General features: G+C 44.4%; 1 protein-coding gene across 4 annotated transcripts in view; it reads left to right on the top strand.

The window, feature by feature from the left end:
• Sufu (SUFU negative regulator of hedgehog signaling) overlaps nucleotides 1-19,739 on the top strand; it is a 98,535-nt gene that overhangs the window by 62,611 nt on the left and 16,185 nt on the right. For all 4 annotated transcript variants that reach the window (XR_016537802.1, XM_090345989.1, XM_090345988.1 and 1 more), the window contains exons 9-10: nucleotides 15,151-15,285; nucleotides 17,290-17,428. Coding sequence is in view for 3 of the 4 variants with exons in the window: in XM_090345989.1 (XP_090202115.1) it covers nucleotides 15,151-15,285; nucleotides 17,290-17,428 (274 nt within the window). In the remaining variant the exon portion in view is untranslated. The remainder of the gene's footprint in view (nucleotides 1-15,150; nucleotides 15,286-17,289; nucleotides 17,429-19,739) is intronic.

Below are 19,739 nucleotides of genomic sequence, written 5' to 3'. Positions count from 1 at the left end.
ACCCATGTGTGTTGGATGGACAAGGTTTTTCACCATGGGAGAAGTACTTTAGTTGAAGTGCCTCTGAAAGAAAAACTTAGCATTATTGCCAAGCCAAGTTTATTGGTCTTCTGGAATTGTACCAGTAGATTATAAGGCTGTTTCTTTTCTTTTCCCTTCCTCCTTTTTTCTTTTTCTCTTTCTCTCTTTTTTCCCCCTTGTCTTTTCTCTCTTATTCTTTTTTTTTTTTTTGGTCTCAATTTCCTGGAGAGCTAAAGTTTCATAGCTTGAATTCTCCTGTTGTGACAACCTCATCTACAACACCTTCTCCAATAACCACACCTACTCACTTTCTCTGTCTCTGTCTCTCTTTGTGACACACACACACACACACACACACACACACACACACACACACACTTCTTTCTTTCTACTTTTATAAGTATCTTTTTTTTTTGCCAGTCCTGGGGCTTGAGCTCAGGGTCTGAGCACTTGGGTTTTCTCAAGGCTAGAGCTCTACCACTTGAGCCACAGCACCACTTCTGGCTTTTTTCTATTTTTGTGGTACCAAAGAATCAGACCTGGGTCTTCATGCATGTTAGGCATGCACTCTACCACTAGGCCAAACTCTTAGCCCTTTTATAAGTATCTTTGATCCCATCTGTTTCGCCTTTTGCATTGGGTGACTTTCTGCCTCTAATTCCTATCCTGAATAGTTTGTAACCTAGCCAGGGAGTCATCCTTTAGAGAAAATGGCATTTTGTTTTGCTCAGCCCATGAGGTCCATGAAGATTAATTAGAGGAAGAAAATATCTCATTTGCATCCATTTTTCTCAGTGAATATGGGTGAAGGAAGGTGAGTTTCCATCTAGGAAGACAGCTGAGCTGTGTTGGGTGACATGAGAGGCCAGGCCCTGAGCCTCTCATGTCAGTGGTCTGCTCTATCTCATTAGCTTCCCTCACCACTCCCACACTGGGGAAGTTCAGTTGTTTGCACTGAAAAGAAAGCCCAGAAAGAAACAAGGCGGCTCTCAAGGACCCAATTGGGCTCCACAGAGTGAATTGGAGAAAAAGCCAAAGCCTCCTTTTTTCCTCTGCTTCCTGGATCACCATCTCCTTTCTATCTCCTCAGTGTGGTCCAAGTTGTCATGCTAAGTGTTTTTACTGCCTTTCTGAGAAATACACATTTGAAAGGACAGAACAAAAGGTTCCAACAAATCTGGCCTTTCTGTCAATTTCTGTTTTAACTCCATTCTTTGCTTCAGTTCCCCAAAGAGATGAAGCCAAGGTATGGCTATTGTTAACAGCTCCTTTCTGGGCTCCTGCTTGGTACTTTTTGAATTTTCAGTGCAAACACTGAATCTCCCTCCCTCAAATTGCACAATCAAGAGTATTTTTATCGCCCATCTTTGATCCTTCGTGTCACCCAACACTTCAACAGTGAGTCACTTCTGCAGGGAAGGGAAAAGGAAGGCTCAAAGGTAAGCACTGGAGAAAGGAAATGACTCAGTGACTCAGGGAAGCTAGGAGCTCTGGCTAGAGCAGGATAACTCAGGAAGGCAGGGGTCTTGAGTCAGGACTAAGTTGGAGTAAAGGTCCTGGTGCCCAGTGGAGTTAATGGATTATTAGGGACTCTCCCTAAATTAGAGTAACATATTGCTCATACTGGCTTCTTCAGCCATAGTCTGTCCCTCTATTTCTCCTTCACATCCCATCTGATAGGTTCTTCCTGTCTAGGGTATTGTAGTTTATCTTTTGGTTATTGCTACTTCCCAAAAATCTTTTGTAGCCTTCTACTCCTAAAATCATCCTATCAGAATGTATCCAAGTGACTGGATGATACAACCTTGCTTAAGTGTCTTTGGAGTTTGTGCTGGTCCCCCTTTCTTATACCCTTTCCCAGTTCTCCTGAAAGGAGACCCACAAGTTTCTTTCTTTGGAAGGTGCAGGGCTTTCATAAGCAACCAGAAAATCAGAGAATAATCTCCTAGGCAAGAAGCAGAAGCCAAAGGTTGGTTAGGTTCCGCCAACCAAATCCACTTCCCTTCTGAATATTGCCAGGACCAATATCCTGCTTTTTGTTTCTGAGTGTTCCCAAGGGGAAGGCCCTAAGTCGTATGGCTAGTACAGGCATCACAACTGTCACAAAACTAGGACTGTGGCTAATGGTAGCCTTGGTTGTTTAGCTTCTCTCCATACCTGCTATAATTCATAAGCTATGATCAGTACTCTTTAGACTAATGTAGAGAAATTTGGATCTTTCATTTGGAAGAGACCAGTGTGGAAAGAAGCATGGAATTGATTCTGCCAGTCGTTGAAGTATAGGTAGGATGACCAAGCCATGTACTATAAACCATATAGTATGGAAATCAGGAGTTTGTCTTTGACACTGAAAGGGAAAGATATGTTGGAATATGAAAAGAGTTACCTTTTAGAGTAAGAAATGTAATTATACAGTGTGTGGTATAGACAAGTACTAAAAACCAAATAAATGGAAGATTTAGATCCACTCCTGAATTATCTATAAACTGCCCCGTAAACCACTCCTCCATACTTTGAACAGCCCAGAGTCCTGAGCTGAACATATTCTTGAGGCTCAGCAGGCAATTTTCATTGCTATAAAGGCCCTATATTGTGAACTGCTGTTGTTCCTATTTCACAAAATAGAACACTAAAGCTTAGGTTTAATAATTTATCTAGAGTCAAATCACTAGGAGGAAATGTCAGCCAGTATTTGAACTAAAGGTTTGTTTTCAGTCCTGGGCCTTTTTTTTCCCTCCTCCTCCTCCTCCTCCTTCTTCTTTTCTCCTCCTTCTCCTGTTCCTCCTCCTCCTGTGCCTCCTCCTCTTCTTTTTCCTTCACTGTGTATTACCTATAAAAGAGGATAAGGAAACTGAGCATACTGGTGAACAGCTCAGTACTCGGGGACTGAGATAGGAAGATCTCATGTTTGAGACCAGCTTGGAATATATAGCAAGTTCCAGACCAGCCTGGGCTATACAGTGAGCCTCTGTTTTTTTGTTATGGGGGGGGGGTGTTTTTTATTTCATTTTAATCAGTTATAGGGCTTTAACTCAGAGCCTGGGCATTGTCTCAAGGCTAGCCATAATTCTACTTCCAATTTTTGAGTAGTTAATAGGAGATAAGAGTCTCTTGGAGACTTTCCTGCCTAGGCTGGCTTTGAACCATGATCCTCAGCTCTCGTCATCCTGAGTAGCTAGGATTACAGCCATAAGTTACAAGCACCTGGCATGTTTGCTTTTTTTTTTTTTTTGCCAGTCCTGTGCTTGAGCTCAGGGACTAAGCACTGTCCTTGGACTTTCTCAAGGCTAGAGCTCTCCCACTTGAGACTCAGCACCACTTCCAGCTTTTTTCTCTGTATGTGGCACCAAGGAATCAAACCTGGGTCATCATGCATGCTAGGCAAGCACTCTTCCACTAGGCCAAACTCCCCACCCCAGTCCTTGGGCTTTCTCAAGGCTAGAGCCCTACCACTTGAGCCACAGCACCACTTCTGGCTTTTTCTATGTATGTGTTACCAAGGAATCGAACTCTAGTCTTCCTGCATGCTAGGCAAGCACTCGACCACTAGGCCAAACTCCTGTCCACACCTGGCATGTGGTAAAAACAAAAACAAAAAGTGGAGAAGGTTAGCTGGGCAAGGTGGCTCACACTTGCAATACTAGCTACTCAGGAGGCTGAGATCTGAGGATCTCTGTTCAAAGCCTTCACTTAATCTCTAGAAAACAGGAAGTGGGGCTGTGGCTCAAGGATAGGGTAGTAGCCTTGAGCTGAAGAGCTTAGGGATAGTACCCAGGCCCAGGGGTCGGGCGGTAGCCTTGAGCTGAGGAGCTCAGAGACTGTGCCAAGGCTCAGAGTTCAAGACCCCCCCCCAAAAAAAAAAATTGTAGAGAAGGTACCTGCTAAGCCACTGCGGGGAGGGGGCACCTAAAAGAGGCCCTGGAAGTCTACATACCAATACACTGAGTTGAACTGGCATTTTAGTTTACCTGGAAACCTATGAAGGTCCAAGTAGGTAGAAACTGCTAGCTAGAAGCAACATACTAAAAGTTCAAGTGCAACATACAGATAAGAAAAACAAATACAACCAGAAAAAATAAATTCCACTTAATAAGTAGATTAGCAAATAAGGACTAGGAAATAAACATCACAAAACAACAAAATGAGGGCCGGGAGTTTGGCCTAGTAGTAGAGTACATGCCTAGCATGCACGAAGACCTGGGTTCAATTCCTCAGTACCACATAGATAGGAAAGAAAAAAAAAAAAAGCTGGAAGTGGTGCTGAGGCTCAAGTGATAGAGCTCTGGCCTTGAGAAAGTCTAAGGATAGTGCTAGATCCTCAGCTCAAGCCCAGGACTGGCAAAAAAAAAAAAAAGATTAGAAATTCTATATATCTTTCTGTATTAATATTGGATGTTACTAGTCTCAAATCTCTAATCAAAAGATATAAAATGGGGGCTGGAAGCTTGCCTAGCATGCATGAAGCCCTAGATTCAGTTCCTTGGTACCTCATACTCAGAAAAAGCCAGAAGTGCTACTGTGGCTCAAGTGGCAGAGCAGTAGCCTTGGGTAAAAACTGTCCAAGGACAGTGCCCAGTGCCTGAGTTCGAGCCCCAGGACTGGAAAAAAAAAAAAAAAGACATAAAATGTTGAGTTGCATTTTAAAAAGCAAGACCCTAGGTGAGCAGTGGCTTACGCCTGTAATCCTAGCTATTCAGGCCTGTAAATCTAGCTACTCAAGAGGCTACTCAAGGTTCAAAGCCAGCCGTGCACTTTAAAAGACCTTGAGACTCTTATCTCCAATTAATCACTAGAAAAGGAGAAGTGGGGCTGTGGCTTAAGGATAGGGTGGTAACCTTGAGCTGAAGAGCTCAGGGACAGTGCCCAGGCCCAGAGTTACAACCCATGACCCACAAAAAAAAAAAAAAAAGCAAGGCCCAAAGCTGGAGGCATGGCTCAAATGGTAAATAGCTTACCTTTAAGTGTGAGACCCTGAGTTAACTCTATTTTTTGTTTTGTTTTATTTTTGTTGGTTGTAGGGCTTGAACTCAGGGCCTGGGAGCTATCTCTGACCCTTTTTGTGTTCAAAGCTAGTGCTTTACCACTTAAGCCACAGCACCACTTCTCATTTTTGAGTAGTAAATTGGAGAAAAGCATCTCACAAGGACTTCCCTGCCCATACTGGTTTCAAACCATGATCTTCACATCTCAGCCTCCTGAGGTAGGATTGCAGGTATGAACCACCGGCATAGGCTTAAATCTGGTCTTAGGGGCTGGAAGTGTGTGTGGCCCCCAGAAATGTAGAGTGCTTTCCTAGCATGCAAGAAGCCCTAGATTCAATCCCTTGTTATCACATAGACAGAAAAAGTCATAAGTGGTGCTATGGCTCAAGTAGTAGAACACTAACCTTGAGAAAGCTCAAGGACAGTGCCCAAGCTGGGTTCAAGCCCCAGGACTGGCAATAAATAAATAATAATAACAATAATAATAGTCTGGTTTTTGTTGTTTGTTTTTTTGTTTGTTTGTTTCTAAAAGCAAGAATCAGTTATTTGTTGTGTAAAAGAAACTCAATGAAGCCAGCGTGCCAGTGGCTCACACCTATAATCCTAGCTGCTCAGGAGACTGAGATCTAAGGATTACGATTCAAAAACAGCCAGAAAACCAGAAGTGGCACTGTGGCTCCAAGTAGTAGAGCACTAGTCTTGAGCTGAAGAGCTCAGGGACAGCACCCAGGCCCAGAGTTCAAGCCCCACAACTGACTAAAAAAAAAAAAAGAAAAAGAAAAAAAAGTATCTCAATGACAAGAGCAAGTACTATAACATAGGATAAAATAATAATAAAAGATGTCCCAAGCAAATGACCCCAAAAGTGTGCCTGGCAAGATAGCCAAGTACCCTCATGCCCTTTATCCTAGCTACTCAAAAGGCTGAAATCTGAGGTCTGTGGCTCAAAACCAGCCCAGGCAGACAAAACAGAGATTCTTCAATTATGGAACTGGAAGTATAGCTCCAAAGAGAACATTCTAGTAAGAGAAGAAAAACAGCCTGTTAAGAGGGGATAACAAAGTAGACTAAAAATATCAGGGGGTGGGGGGGGCTGGGGAATTTGGCTTCGTGGCAGAGTGCCTGCCTAGCATTCACAAAGAGCTGGGTTTGATTCCTCAATACCACATACACAGAAAAAGCTGGAAGTAGTCCTGTGACTCAAGTGGTAGAGCTCTAACCTTGAAGAAAACCCAAGGACAGTGCTCAGGCCCTGAGTTCAAGCCCCAGGACTGGCAAAAAAATAATAATAATAATAATAATACACACACACCCCAAGGGGAAATTTTGATCGAATCAGTTAAACAGGTGACAATGGTGTGGAGTAGGAAGCCTGCTTACTGTTTAGTGAACCTTGTGGAACTGTTTAGCTCTTTAAACTTTAAAAAAGCAACCACTGGGCATGGTATTGAATGCCTGTAATCCCAGAATTCAGGAGACTAAGGAAATGGGACCAAGGAAGGAAGGATACACAGTAAATGAAAGGGAATTGTATGAACTGTTACAGCTTTCCCTGCCCAGTGCAGAAATAAAAGATGACACATTCCAGGTAAAAAGCACAATATCGACACCAGGGCAAGCCCCGAGAAATTTCAGCTTCCCCAGCATCAGGTTAAGATCTGGAGGTGAGCAGTAGAGAACTATCTGACAGTCCCTCTGGAAAGCCTCTGACTCAGAGATTAAGGGATTGCTGAGGGGAACTCAGCTGTTGATCTAATTCTGACCAGCAGGGAGTATGATGATGTAGGAGTGATAGCTCTAGAAGTAGCTGCCCAGGATACAGTTCAAGAGAGAAAACCATAGGCCTCATTAGAGCAGAACCTGCCCAGTAATCTCCAGAGGGATTCCATGTAGCCTTTTAGGGGTTTTGTTGCATCTTAAGTAAAAAGGAGTGTTCTCTGGGTAAGATTTGGAAAATGTTGGCTTACACAAAATGAAACCAGTTAATTTCCAAAAGGCCAACATTTTGTGACTACCACTCAAAAGGTAGAATGCCTACTTACTAGCAAGATGAGGCCCTGGGTTCAAACTCTGGTACCAAATAAATAAATATTTTATCAAATACTCCTTGAGAATCTCTGCTCTATCTTTAAAGAAGGTAATTTTTTTGTTGTTATTTGTTTTTAAGAATTCAGGAAAAATAAATGCATCCTTATGGCCTTAAAATTAAAGATCTCTGAAGGGGGGGGGACAGGAGTTAAGCTAGACATGGTGGTGCATACCAGTAAGTCCCCTTAACTGGAGCTGGGTTGAGAGAGGCCAGCCTAGCCTGCCTTACCTCTCAAGAAAAAAAGGTAACAGCCAGGCGCGGTAGCTCACATCTGTAATCCTAGCTACTCAGGAAGGAGGCTGAGTGAGATTTGAGGATCACAATTCTAAGCCAGTTCAGGCACTAAATTCAGAGAGACTCTTATCTCCAATTAACCACCAGAAAACTGGAAGTAGGGTGTTAGCCTTGAGCTGAAGAGCTCAGAGACAGAACCCAGGCCCGGAGTTCTAGCCCCACGACTGACAAAAAGAAAAAAAGAAAAAGAAAAAATGTTAACAGAGGCTGGGAGTGTGGCCTAGTGTAGAGTGCTCGTCTAGCATGCATGAACCCTGGATTCAATTCCTTAGTACCACATACACAGAAAAAGCCAGAAGTGGTGCTGTGGCTCAAGTAGAGCACTAGCCTTGAGAAAGCCCAAGGACAGTGCCCAGGCCTTGATTTCAAGCCCCAGGACTAGCAAAATAAAAAAGTAGGGGGGGACAACATGGTGATGTTTTAACTGGTATCAGAAAGACCTGGGGTTTTATCTCACATTTTTTGGTGTTCATTGCATGACCTTAGACTAGTTATTTAGGTATCTGAGTTTCAGTTTCTTCATCTTTAAATGAGGAACATAACATCTATTTATAGGATTGTTATGAAAATGAAAGGACAAAAAGTATATAAAGAGTTTAACACAGAACCTAACACTATTGTCTATACTTTAATTAAAAGGCATCTTTTAATATTATGACTGGTTTCTCAAAAACCTACAGGAGGCATGTATCTCTGGGGACAAGTGTAGGCATATAGAGAATTCTTCACACAACTCAAAAAAAAAATTTTTTTTAATAGGTAAACAATAGTTGGGGAAAAGGGTATGTTATTCCAGCACAGAAGTAAAGGACAGGGTCCAGTCACTTAGAAGACTGAGACAGGAAATCAAGTGTTTGAGACCAGCTTGTGTGCATAGTGAGACTCTTATCTCAAAAAAAAAAAAAAAATAGACAAGATGCCAAGCACGGTGGCTCACCCCTGTAATTCTAGCTACTTAGGAGGCTGAGATCTGAGAATCAAGGTTCAAAGCCAGCTGGGCACAAAAGGACCTGAGACTCTTATCTCCAGTTAACCCCTAGAAAATGGGAAATGGGGCTTGGCTCAAGATAGGATGGTAGCCTTGAGCTGAAGAGTTCAGGACAGTGCCCAGGCCTAGTTCAAGTCCCATGCCCACCAAACAAAAAACAAAAAACTGACTCAAGAACTGAATTGCAAAAAAAAAAAAAAAAAAGTGTTATGACCAAGAAAAAGAACTTAATTTTTATACTTCTATTTGGAGCAAAAAAAAAATGAAACTTAGATATCATTGTTTAAATGGAGCAGTGCTAATAGGTGGCAGGGAAAGAAAATTTTATCTGTGTTATGTGTGCTTCTATCTCAAGACATAAATATCTTATCAGCCTGGGAAGTCACATCACTAGGGACACGAAGTCAGAGGCCATTTTTCAAAATCTCCTGGTCCCCCTGTTTTGTGCCCCCAGAACACCAAAATTAACAGATGAGAATTGCAAGGTTGATATCAGTACTCTTTGAGGGAACAGAGAAGGATGTTGGTAGAATGATAGCACTCAAAAATTCCAGGATGCTAAGAGCCATCTTGTACTTTCTAAATTAGTAAACTTGGTGTCATTCTCAGGAAAATTATGGACTAGACTATTTGGTAAAGAGCTTGGGACATAGCTCGGAGAAAAATAAGTCTTATCTCTCTAGTTGACAAAAGAAATACTGTGGCCTCCCATAGGAAGGCTTAGCAAAACATTTTAAGAGTGCTCTGACATCATTATAAGCAGGCAGAAATGTCCAGAGAGCATCCAGGAGAGTGAGAGGCTGGTGATGGGAAGAGTGGGGTTATTTATAATTGGTTGGATGTACATACTCTAAGGCTAATAATGTCAGTCTGTCAGGCTGTAGCTCTGGCCTGTTCCCTGTTTAATCAAAGCCTGGATTGAAAACATCTATGGTGAGTTTATCAATTTTGTCAGTGATGTGAAGTCAGGAAGGATTGCCAGGATGACGGATGCCAGAGTCAAGGCTCAGAATTACCTGAAATGCCTGAAACTCTAGCCAGAAATGCAGAAGTCTTCTGCTGTTAACTCCAAATGATCAACAGTACATACTGGGTGGGAGAGAAGAGGTCTAAGGCCAGCCTGTTGGAGAAAGCTGGAGTGAGGCTTCATTGACAGAAATAGTGTGGTATGAGTTGTGGTATGATGAGGTTACAAAGACAGATCATTTGATGACAGTTTTCATAGAAATTAAGTACCCTGAATAAGAGCTCATAGGGCTTGTGATCTACACTAGTTAAACCACATACTGTATTTATTCTTGCACATGACCTTTATTTCTAGACATAACTATAGCTTTGACAAACTTAAATAAGTCCAAGAGAGTGGAGGAGCCTTGTTGGAAGTTAGGGTCCCAGATCTTAGAAAGAGAAACTTGCTGGATGTATGAGCAGCCTCAGGGAGTTAAAAGACTATTGTGGGATTAAAATTTCTGCTGAGGTGCTGAGGTGGTGGGCCAGTGGCTCACGCTTATAATCCTAACTACTCAGGAGGCTGAGATGTGAGGATCAAGGTTCAAAGTCAGCCCAGGCACAAAAGGACCTGAAACTCTTATCTCCAATTAACTTCTAGAAAAGAGAAGTGGGGTGTGGCTCAAGGGTAGGGCTTTGGCCTTGAGCTGAAGGCTCTGGGATAGGCCCAGAGTTCAAGCCCCATGACCCACAAAAAAAAATATGGTAATGCTAAGAAGGTGGCTTAATGGTAGAGTGCTTGCCTAGCATACATGAAGCCGGGTTCAATTTCTCAGTACCATATAAACTGAAAAAGCCAGAAGTGGCACTGTGACTCAAGTGGTAGAGTAAGTGCTAGCCTTGAGCAAGAGAAGCTCAGGGATAGTGCCCAGGCCTTGAGGTCATGCCCCATGCCTGGCAAAAAAAACACAAACCAAAAAAATAAAACAAAACCAAACCCATAAAATACTGGTGATTTGAACTATGGAAAGCAGTATGGCAGTTCCTCAAAAGACTAAACATAGAGCTCCCCTATGACCCAGCAATTCCACTATTTGGCATTTACCCAATCGTCCAGAAACAAGGACATACTAAATCCACCAGCACAACGATGTTCATTGCAGCACTATTTACCATAGCAAAGATATGGAACCAACCCAGATGCCCCTCAGTTGATTAGTGGATCAACAAGATGTGGTATTTATACACGATGGAATTCTATGCCGCTGTCAGAAAGAATGATATCCCCCCCATTTGTAAGGAAATGAAAAGACTTAGAAAAAATCATATTAAGTGAAGTAAGCCAGACTCAAAGGAACATAGGCTCAATGGTTTCCCTCATTTGTCATAATCAGTAGAAACCTTGGGCTCTCCTAGCAGAGATTTACAATAGAACATAAGATACATAAGGCCATATAGGGTTACTAAATGAAAGGACCTCCAGGATATAGAAACATAAGCCATATAAGGAGTGATTGTTGTCCTTAATGTACTATGTTATCTCTCATCTCTCTTGCTGTCCTTTAGTTATCTCATATTGTTACAATATTTCACCTTGGTATCTGATATATTGTATATATGCTTATTTGGTTATTTGAAATAGGATAGGAAAGGGGGGAAAACAAGATGAGGGGTGGAGGTGGGGGAAGGGAAATGGGGATGAAGACATGAGAAAGGGTGAAGTAATGTACCTTCTATCTGGTGAATATAATGTAACCCTTCTATTAATTACAATAAAAATATATAGAAAAAATACTGGTGAGGGGCCGGGAGTTTGGCCTAGTGGTTAAAGTGCTTGCCTAGCATGCATGAAGACCCGGGTTCGATTCCTCGGTACCACATACATAGAAAAAAGCCAGAAGTGGTGCTGAGGCTCAAGTGGTAGAGCGCTAGCCTTGAGAAAGTCCAAGGACAGTGCTCAGGCCCTGAGCTCAAGCCCAGGACTGGCAAAAAAAAAAAATACTGGTGATTTGAATGCCAGGGTGTGAGAATTGTGGGACGGCACATTGTGTTCTATAAATGCAAGGTGGCTTGGCCAGTGCCTCCCTCAGTCAAGGAAATGGTCCAGGGAGTTTGGTTGACTTTTCCAGAGCACTTGTGCTGGCCAGTGCCTCCAGCATCCCACCACAGAAGTCAGGGCCTCCTCAAGCCCTTTCTTAGAAGTCCTGTCTCCTAAGCCCAGCAGGGGAACTGACCTGGCCCAGCAGTTGGATTCTGGGCCCAGAATAAAGGCAAACAAGTTTCTATTAAATCATCAACATTCTTGCAGAACTAGCAGAGGCTTGAGAGGCACTTTCAATTTTAAGCACTTACTGCAATGAAGATATTATTAAATACCTCATAGGGGTCATCTCATCTAGTGGACATGTCATTTAGTCAGTATGGTGACCTCACTGTTATTTAGTCCTAGTGAGAAAAAAAAGATACTAAAGTTTAAAGGATTAAGTCTTTTGCCCAAGGTTACATAGGACTCAAAGCTAGAATCTCTGCAGTTTGCCACTCTGCCTCTTAGAGCCTGCTTCCGGCCCCGTGTCCCTACCAATCCTCTGTGGGGATGGGGCACACCTCCCTAGGATCCCTGTTCTCTGCTAGTCCTCAAAGCTCAGCCTTCTCACCTGGGAACTCTGGGAGAAAACAGCCCAGCTGAAAAATTAGGCCATGCTAGTGAGCATACTACTTATTTTTTTTTTATGACTGAGATTAAGCTGACAACCATGCAAAACATTGCAAACCTGTGTTGGCTGCAGATTTAATACCTCACCCAGCCCACACAAATAATTCATGCTTCTGCATCGATGTCCAGAAAAAACAAATCAGCAAAAAGCTGAGCTCCTGCATGTGTGGAGCAGCCGTGTTTCCATTGAAGCAGCATGCCGGAAATACCCAAGCTCCAGGACTGCAGATCTAGCATTTTGCAATTTTTTTTTCTCTTAAAAGATTAAAGTATTTTTTTTTCAAATGATTGAAGGTTGGTGGGAGGTGTAAATGTGGGCACTTGTCACATTAATTCTTCAGATGATTAAGTTCTTTTCCATTTCTTTAAAGCTGTTTGCAGTTGGGTTTGATGTCCTCGTTCTGGGTGAGTGTGTTGTGGCAGTTACCAAGGTGACTTTAGCTGACTTTCAACAATTTATTTTTCCCTCCAGCTTGAGATTCTCTAGCCCTATGTGCTTGTTGTTGATTCTTCTCTACCAGCCCCCAGCCCACTTCTTCCTGTTATTCATAAGCATTTTTTGCTTGGGCCACAGAGGCTAAGGTTCTCTAGAAGACCTCCCCTGGCCTCTGTGGGAAGTATGGCAGTAACTAGGTATAAGAGGTTGTTGCCATGCCTGGCACGGTGGCTCACGCCTATAATCCTAACTACTCAGGAGGCTGAGATCTGAGGATTGTGGTTCAAAGCCAACCTGGGCACTAAAGACCAAAAACACTTATCTCCAAAAGAGTTCAAGCCCTACAACTGACAGGGGGTTGGGAGGAAGAGAGAGTATTATGGGGCGGGGAGTAGGAACTAGTGGTAGAGTACTTTGCCTAATATGCACAGAGACCTGGGTTGGGTTCAGTTCCTCAGTACCACATACATAGAAAAGGCAGCAAGTGATGCTGTGGCTCAAATGATGGAGCTCTAGCCTTGAGAATATATTCAACAAGCTGACAAATCATCAATCAAAATCCTTAGCTCCAGTTAACCAGAAATAGAGGTGTGGCTCAAGTGTAGATGCCAGCTATGAAGGGTACCCTGTCTCCCAGTGAGAGTATAAGGCTGCAAGCCCCTATACAATAAACAAATTCCCTTTATGACCTTAGGCTTATTACTCCACCTTGTTTGTAAAAGGGTTAACAGAGCTGGCTTGTGAGGACTCAGTAGACCTGTATTCAGAGGAAGTGTTTACTTGTTTGGACCCCAGGGCCATCTATATCACCTCTGAACCCACCAGTAGTGCCGGCTGAGATAGGGTGTTCAGTATTGCCCTCCTCAGAAGACAGATGTAGTATGGTAGAAATAGTTGTTCAGAAGGCCAAGGTATCCACACTGGTCCGCCACAGTCCAGTCCCATGGCCTTGGATGCCTCGCTGTCCCCTTTTTGAAAAGGGAAGAGGTAGATTAAACAACCTGTGAGCTTCCTTCCAGTCCTAAAATACTGTGACCTCTTGGCCATAGTGTTTGTTTCCCTTCACAGGTCTTGTAAAAGAAGTGCTTGCCATGGAAAGGGAAGGGAAAGGTAGTTTCAGAGGCAGCTTTAGGAAACCTAAAGAACAGATTGCTTTTGTGAAAGAGCAGTCAAATCTTGGAGTGGATCCTCACAAGGAAGGAGACCAGCTAGGGGCAACTGTCCCCATTACCTGGGAACCAGAGCTTTCCAAACCACTGCCTCTGCAGGGCCCTGCCTGCCTGCCAATGCTGACCTCATATCTGGCCCCAGGGAGGGGCTCTGCCTGTTAGCACTTCATTGGCTGCGGGCCCCAGTACTCACCCCCCACCATTGTGTGAGGAGGTAGGGCCTGCCCCTGGGTGGCAGTCCAGCCTAGACATCCTGGGTGGCTTCTGCCTGTGGCTGGAATGATAAATAACTAAAGCTCCTCACCCAGTATTTTGATGGACACTTGGGGAATTGTCTGAGATTCACAGTCCAAACCAGAATCCGGCCTTTTGAATGGGATCAGTGGCTGACCTTTATTTCCTACTGAGGCAGATTTGAGAAGTTGTCAAATAGGGACAGCTGAATTTAAAAGAGCAAATCATAGAATGCAAAGGGACCCTGTGATCCAGCTGTGGGACAAACTGTTGGTGGTGAGCCAGGCATGAGGGAATATGAGGCTGCAGAGATGGCTTAGTGTAGCTAAAGCCACTGTCAGGAAGAATTTGCTACAGGTCTCTTGGGGACCTGAAGTTTAGCTGGGTGGGAGTCCAAGCCCAATAGTCTCATCCTTAAAGATTCAGCTTCATCTGAGCACTGGTGGCTCATGCCTGTAATCCTAGCTACTGAGGAGGCTGAGATCTGAGGATTGGAGTTCAAAGCCAGCCCATGCACAAATGTCTTTGAGACTCTTACCTCCAATTGGCCACCAGAAAACCAGAAGTGGTGCTGTGGCCATGAGCTGAAGAGCTCAGGGACAGAGTTCAAGCCCCACAATGAACAATAACAACACAAAAGGAAGTGGTGCTGTGATTCAAAGTGTTTGAGCACTAACCTTGAGCTGAAGAGTCAAGGACAGCACTCAGGCCCAGAAAAAGAAGACAGCTTTACCCTTTAGTGAGGATTATGTCACTACTTGGCTAAATGTGCCTCGCCTTTAGCAAGAGCAGGCAGGCTTAGAGCCTTTCTGGGGTCAGCTGGACAAGAGGCCTTAGAACTAATGTCATGGGAGCCAGGAGTATGGCCTAGTGGTAGGGTGCTCATTTGGAACTAATGTTATAGTGCTCTCCCGTGCCAGCCTTGGAGGAAAAAGGGCTCTACGGAAAGATGACTGGCACTCTCATAGGAGGAGCAAGCTACTGTTGTTGGTCAAAGATGTGAATTTTAGAGCCATACCTACCTGGTAAGATAATACCAGCTCTGCCTCCTTGCTGTGCAACCTGGGAAAGTTACTTAGCCTCCCTGGTTCCAGTATGTCTACCCTTGTTGCAGCCAGACAGTGAGAAGTACTTGACACACAGACTGGCACTTGGCAAGCGCAATGTGAAGGGTGGCCGCTGCTACCATTATCAGGAGCTCAGCTAGAAACGCCCATCTTGCTCCTCCCTGTGGTTTTCACTATGTACTGAACCTGTTCCTGTGCTTGCTTCATAGGAGCCGCAAAGATAGCCTGGAAAGTGACAGCTCCACAGCCATCATTCCTCATGAGCTGATCCGCACACGGCAGCTTGAAAGTGTACACCTGAAATTCAACCAGGAGTCAGGAGCCCTCATTCCTCTCTGCTTGAGGTGAGCCAAGACAGCTCCACTGTGCAGCTCAACCTGCTATGTAGCTCAGCTCTGCAGCACCAAACTTGGCCAACAGGACACTTTAGAAGCTTACCACCCTCCTTCCTAACACATGTCCTCTAGAGCTCTCCAGGAGTCACTGGGCCTATGGTGGCCATTTTACCCACCCAGAGTGCTTATGTGCAGCTTAAACAGTATCTGGGCTTGGGAGGTGAAAAGGCTACTTGAGCAGTTCTACCTTAGAACTGTGAGAAAGCCTGGGGACTCAATTACCCATGTCACTGGGCTATGTAGTGCTTTCCCTGCCCAAGCCTCTGGGAATAGTGGGGGTAGTTAGTCCTGTAGGCATTCTCTGAACTAGTGATGACTCTTAGACTAGAGCAATGGCAGCCTCCGGAGGGCAGAATTGTGACCACACAGCTATGTTGGTCTCTAGTCTGACTGGTTAACAAATTATCCTTCAGAATCTAGATTTCATAGGAAATAGATGCTGTAGAGCTCTTCTTTATCTAGAAATTGTCCTTCAACCCTGTCACCCTTAAGGAGTTTCAAAAGAGTCTTAGATGCCCCTGCTATCCCTCAACCCCAGTGTCTGGAGTGACTGAGTCACCAATCTCACTGGGTTGACAAGAGAAAGGGCTCTGGTGGGTTAGGCTCTTGCTTCCTGTTGCTGCTTTTTCCATATGAAACATTCAGTTCTTCATACCCAGTGACTAGTTCAGCAGACTCCTTGAGGGATCAAGAGGCCCAGCTGTGTCCCTTCTACTGCTGTCCAGAGTCAGAGCCCAGTCCTTGTGGCCAAAACTTGGCTGTCCACTTAGGCACACTGCACTGGGCTGGAGCTCTTGCAGCTGGCCTCTATGCCTCCCTCCCTCACTGTGCTAGCAAGGGAGGGAACAAGAATCACTGTAAATGGAGGACTGTGGCAAAAAGAGTTGCATAGCCTGGACCCTCCCCACTGTCCTTCCCCAAGGGAAGGAATTTGGAAGTGACTCCAGCTTGGGTGCAGGCTCAGAGCTTTAGACCTTAATCCAAGGAGCTGAAAAAGTGAAGTTCTGGTTTTGTTTCCTTTGCATGTTGGTTGACCCTGCCTTCTCTTCCCCCAGGTATATTTCTAGACTGGGGAATAGCAAATTGACATCTTACAGCTCTCTCAGAGTGACCCCACATGGCCTCAGCCTTTTTTTTAGATAAGTTTATGGCCTGGTGCGGTGGCTCAGGCCTATAATCCTAGCTACTCAGGAGGCTGAGATCTGAGGATCAAGGTTCAAAGCCAGCCTGGGCACAAAAGGACCTGAGACTCTTACCTACAATTAACCTCTAGAAAACAGAAAGTAGGGCTTAGCTTAAGGGTAGGGCTGTAGCTGTGAGCTGAAGAGCTCAAGGACAGTACCCAGACCCAGGGGTAGGATGATAGCCTTGAGCTAAAGAGCCCAGAGTTCAAGGCCTATGACCCACAAAAAAAACAAACAGAAAAGATAAATTTATACTCTTTAGGATCATTATTTAAATGTTACAAGCAATCTCAGAAGCAGATAGATTCTGCCTGGACACTGGGAAGTGTCATGCAATGAAAGCACTAGGACTCATTGGTTAGGTACCACTTTACCTATACCTGTGAGCAAAATGGGACCTGACTCCCTCTTTACATGACCCTGGGAACAGTGCTGACGTCCCTCTCTGGATTCAGTGTCCTGACCAGTAGGGAGGAAGGCAACAGCCCTCAAAGCCCTTTGAACCCTAATCTAGTGTTGTCTCCTTTGGTGTGGAGCACTTTAGAAGGATTTCATTAGAGAGCTGATGTTGGAGGCTTTTCTCTGAAGATGCTAAAATGAACTTGTTTAATTACAGTCCCATTAGTAGGCAAGTGGGCCATCAGGAGGGCATTTGCCAGGCTCCCTGCCCCTCAGAGTACGATCCAATCATCCCAGGCCTCTGCTAGGCCTGTTAGGATTTAGGCTATTTCCATGCCCAGCTCCTCACTGTCTCTGTGTTTACCCCCAGAGGCAGGCTCCTGCATGGACGGCACTTTACATATAAAAGTATCACAGGTGATATGGCCATCACATTTGTCTCCACTGGAGTAGAAGGCGCCTTTGCCACTGAGGAACATCCTTACGCAGCTCATGGACCCTGGTTACAAGTGAGATGACTCTTTTTCTTCCCCCTTTCTTCTTTCCACAGGCACTTCTTTCTACCTGCCCTCCTTCCTTTAGCAACTCTTGGTGGTTTCCCCTCCTCCTCCCAAGACTGGTTTTGAGTTGCCTCTTGGATTCAGGGCCTGAGGCCTAGGTATGGTTGTAGAATATAAAAATTGCTTCCATCTTGGCAGCTCCAGAACCATTTTCAGGCCTTATTCCCATCACTGAAAGGGCCTGATAAATAGCGCCTCAATATTGGGTCCATGATCAAAAGAATGAGACTGGAACAAAGCGAAAATTAAACAAGTTGGGTTTTTTTTTGTTTTTGTTTTTGTTTTTCTGCCAGTCCTGTGGCGTGAGCTCAGGACCTGAGCATTGTCCTTGGGCTTTCTCAAGGCTAGCACTCTACCACTTGAGCCACACCACCACTTCTGGCTTTTTCTATGTATGTGGGGTGCTGAGGAATCGAACCCAGCTCTTCGTGCATGCTAGACAAGCATTCTTACCACTAGGCCAAACTCCCAGCCCCACAAGCTTTATTTTTGCACCTAGCATCAAGAACCATACTGACCAGCCGTTTCACCTCTAAGATGTGTGTGTGTGTGTCGGGGGAGCCCACCTAATCTCACAGGCTACTTTTATAGGTTACTGGCCTGCTGTTATGATTGGCCATACACAGGTGGCCAATAGAATCTCAACATACTTGAGTGACAACTTATGTGACCACTGACACCTTTGCTGTTTGAACCGACCTATCATCTAGGCAGGTCTTTTGGAGCGCTGCCCTGACTACAAAGGAAAGGGGAAGGGGCTTTCCTTATTCTAGCAGACAAAGTGTGGGGGGAGCTCTCATTTTTGGGTACTTCTTTCCTGGTCTGGCAGCCCCTGTAATCTGAGCTCTGTTATCAGGGAATTGCATGGCTTTCTGAGGTAGCTTCTTCTTTTTCTTTTTCTTTTTTTTTTTTTTCTTTTTTTTTTGCTAGTCTTGAGCTTGAGCTCAGGGCCTATGCACTGTCCTTAGATTTTCTCAAAGCTAGAGCTCTACCACTTGAGCCACAGCACAACTTCTGACTTTTTTCTATGTCTGTGGTTCCTAGGAATCGAACCCTGGTCTTTGTGTATGTAAGGCAAGCGTTCTATCACTACGCCAAACTCCCGGCCTCTGAGGTGGCTTCTTTATAGACTGGGTTAGGTACTAAATGGGTTCTTCTGGTTATGTGGGTCCTTACAATCACTCTCTTGGCCATTAGTAGTCGTGATTCCTTTGGAAATCTAGGTGTGAGGAATCTTAACACTGTTAATATCTTCAGTAAACCAACATTCAAGAAACCAAAAGCGAGGCAATGTATGGAAGCCACTCTGTAGCAGCTATGTGGGAATCTTACCAGAATTCCTAAGTAGCTATCTGTAGCCAGAGCTCTCCAAACCAATCTAACAGCCCTTCCATTCCTCCTGATAGAAACCTAGATTGAATAGAAACCTGCTGACTTGTCAAAAGCACATTTTCCTTCGTCTGCTCTTCTGCTTCTTCAGGTACCTTCAGAGCTAATGCTAAGCAGGGAGCTGGGGCTAAGTCATTGGCTTCCTTGTAGCATCCAATCCTATCCAGGTCTCTAAAGTATATGGTCCATCACACTCCTTTTTGGCATTTGTTAATTGGAGGTAGGAAAGGAAGAATCACTCACTGCCTTATCTCTCAGTATCAAGAAAGGAACTGTATATCACCTTTATAATAATTTTTTTAAAAAAGCAAAGAAAGGGAACCTAAGGAACAAGAGTGTAGCTCAATGGTGGAATGCTTGTCTAGCCTGCTGGAGGGCCTAGGTTCCATCTTTAGCACTGGGCAGGGACAGGCTGAGGGGGAAGGAAGGAAGGAAGGAAGGAAAGGGAGAGAGAGAGAGAGACAGAGAGAGACAGAGACAGAGAGAGAGAGAGAGAGAGAGAGAAATCAAGCCTGAACTCTAATCCAGAAAGTGACTGAGCCCTCCTGTTTATGCTGTGTTGGAAAGAAAGGGGGGTAGGGGATGGGGAGATCATAGTAGGAAGAGAATCTCATTGACTTTGTGGGTGGTTTAATCCAGTCTATATATATATATATAGTTTTGATATAGGCGTGTTTTTGTCTGTGTATCTTCTTACAGCAGTTCTTCCTCCTTCAGGCCAACACTCCCCCCCCCCCAAAACACACACACACACACACACACACGCACACACACACACACACACACACACACACACACACACACAGGAAAATCCTAACCCTTAATTAGTACAAACAGCAAACAAAGGACACCAACCACACTCCTCAGACTA

The sequence above is a fragment of the Megascapheus bottae genome, chromosome 15 (genome assembly GCF_031878675.1).
Source record: "Megascapheus bottae isolate mThoBot1 chromosome 15, mThoBot2.hap1, whole genome shotgun sequence".
In the NCBI taxonomy this organism is placed as follows: domain Eukaryota; kingdom Metazoa; phylum Chordata; class Mammalia; order Rodentia; family Geomyidae; genus Megascapheus; species Megascapheus bottae.
The sequence above is the reverse complement of the archived record's forward strand: the minus strand, read 5'-3'. Positions and strand labels throughout refer to the sequence as shown.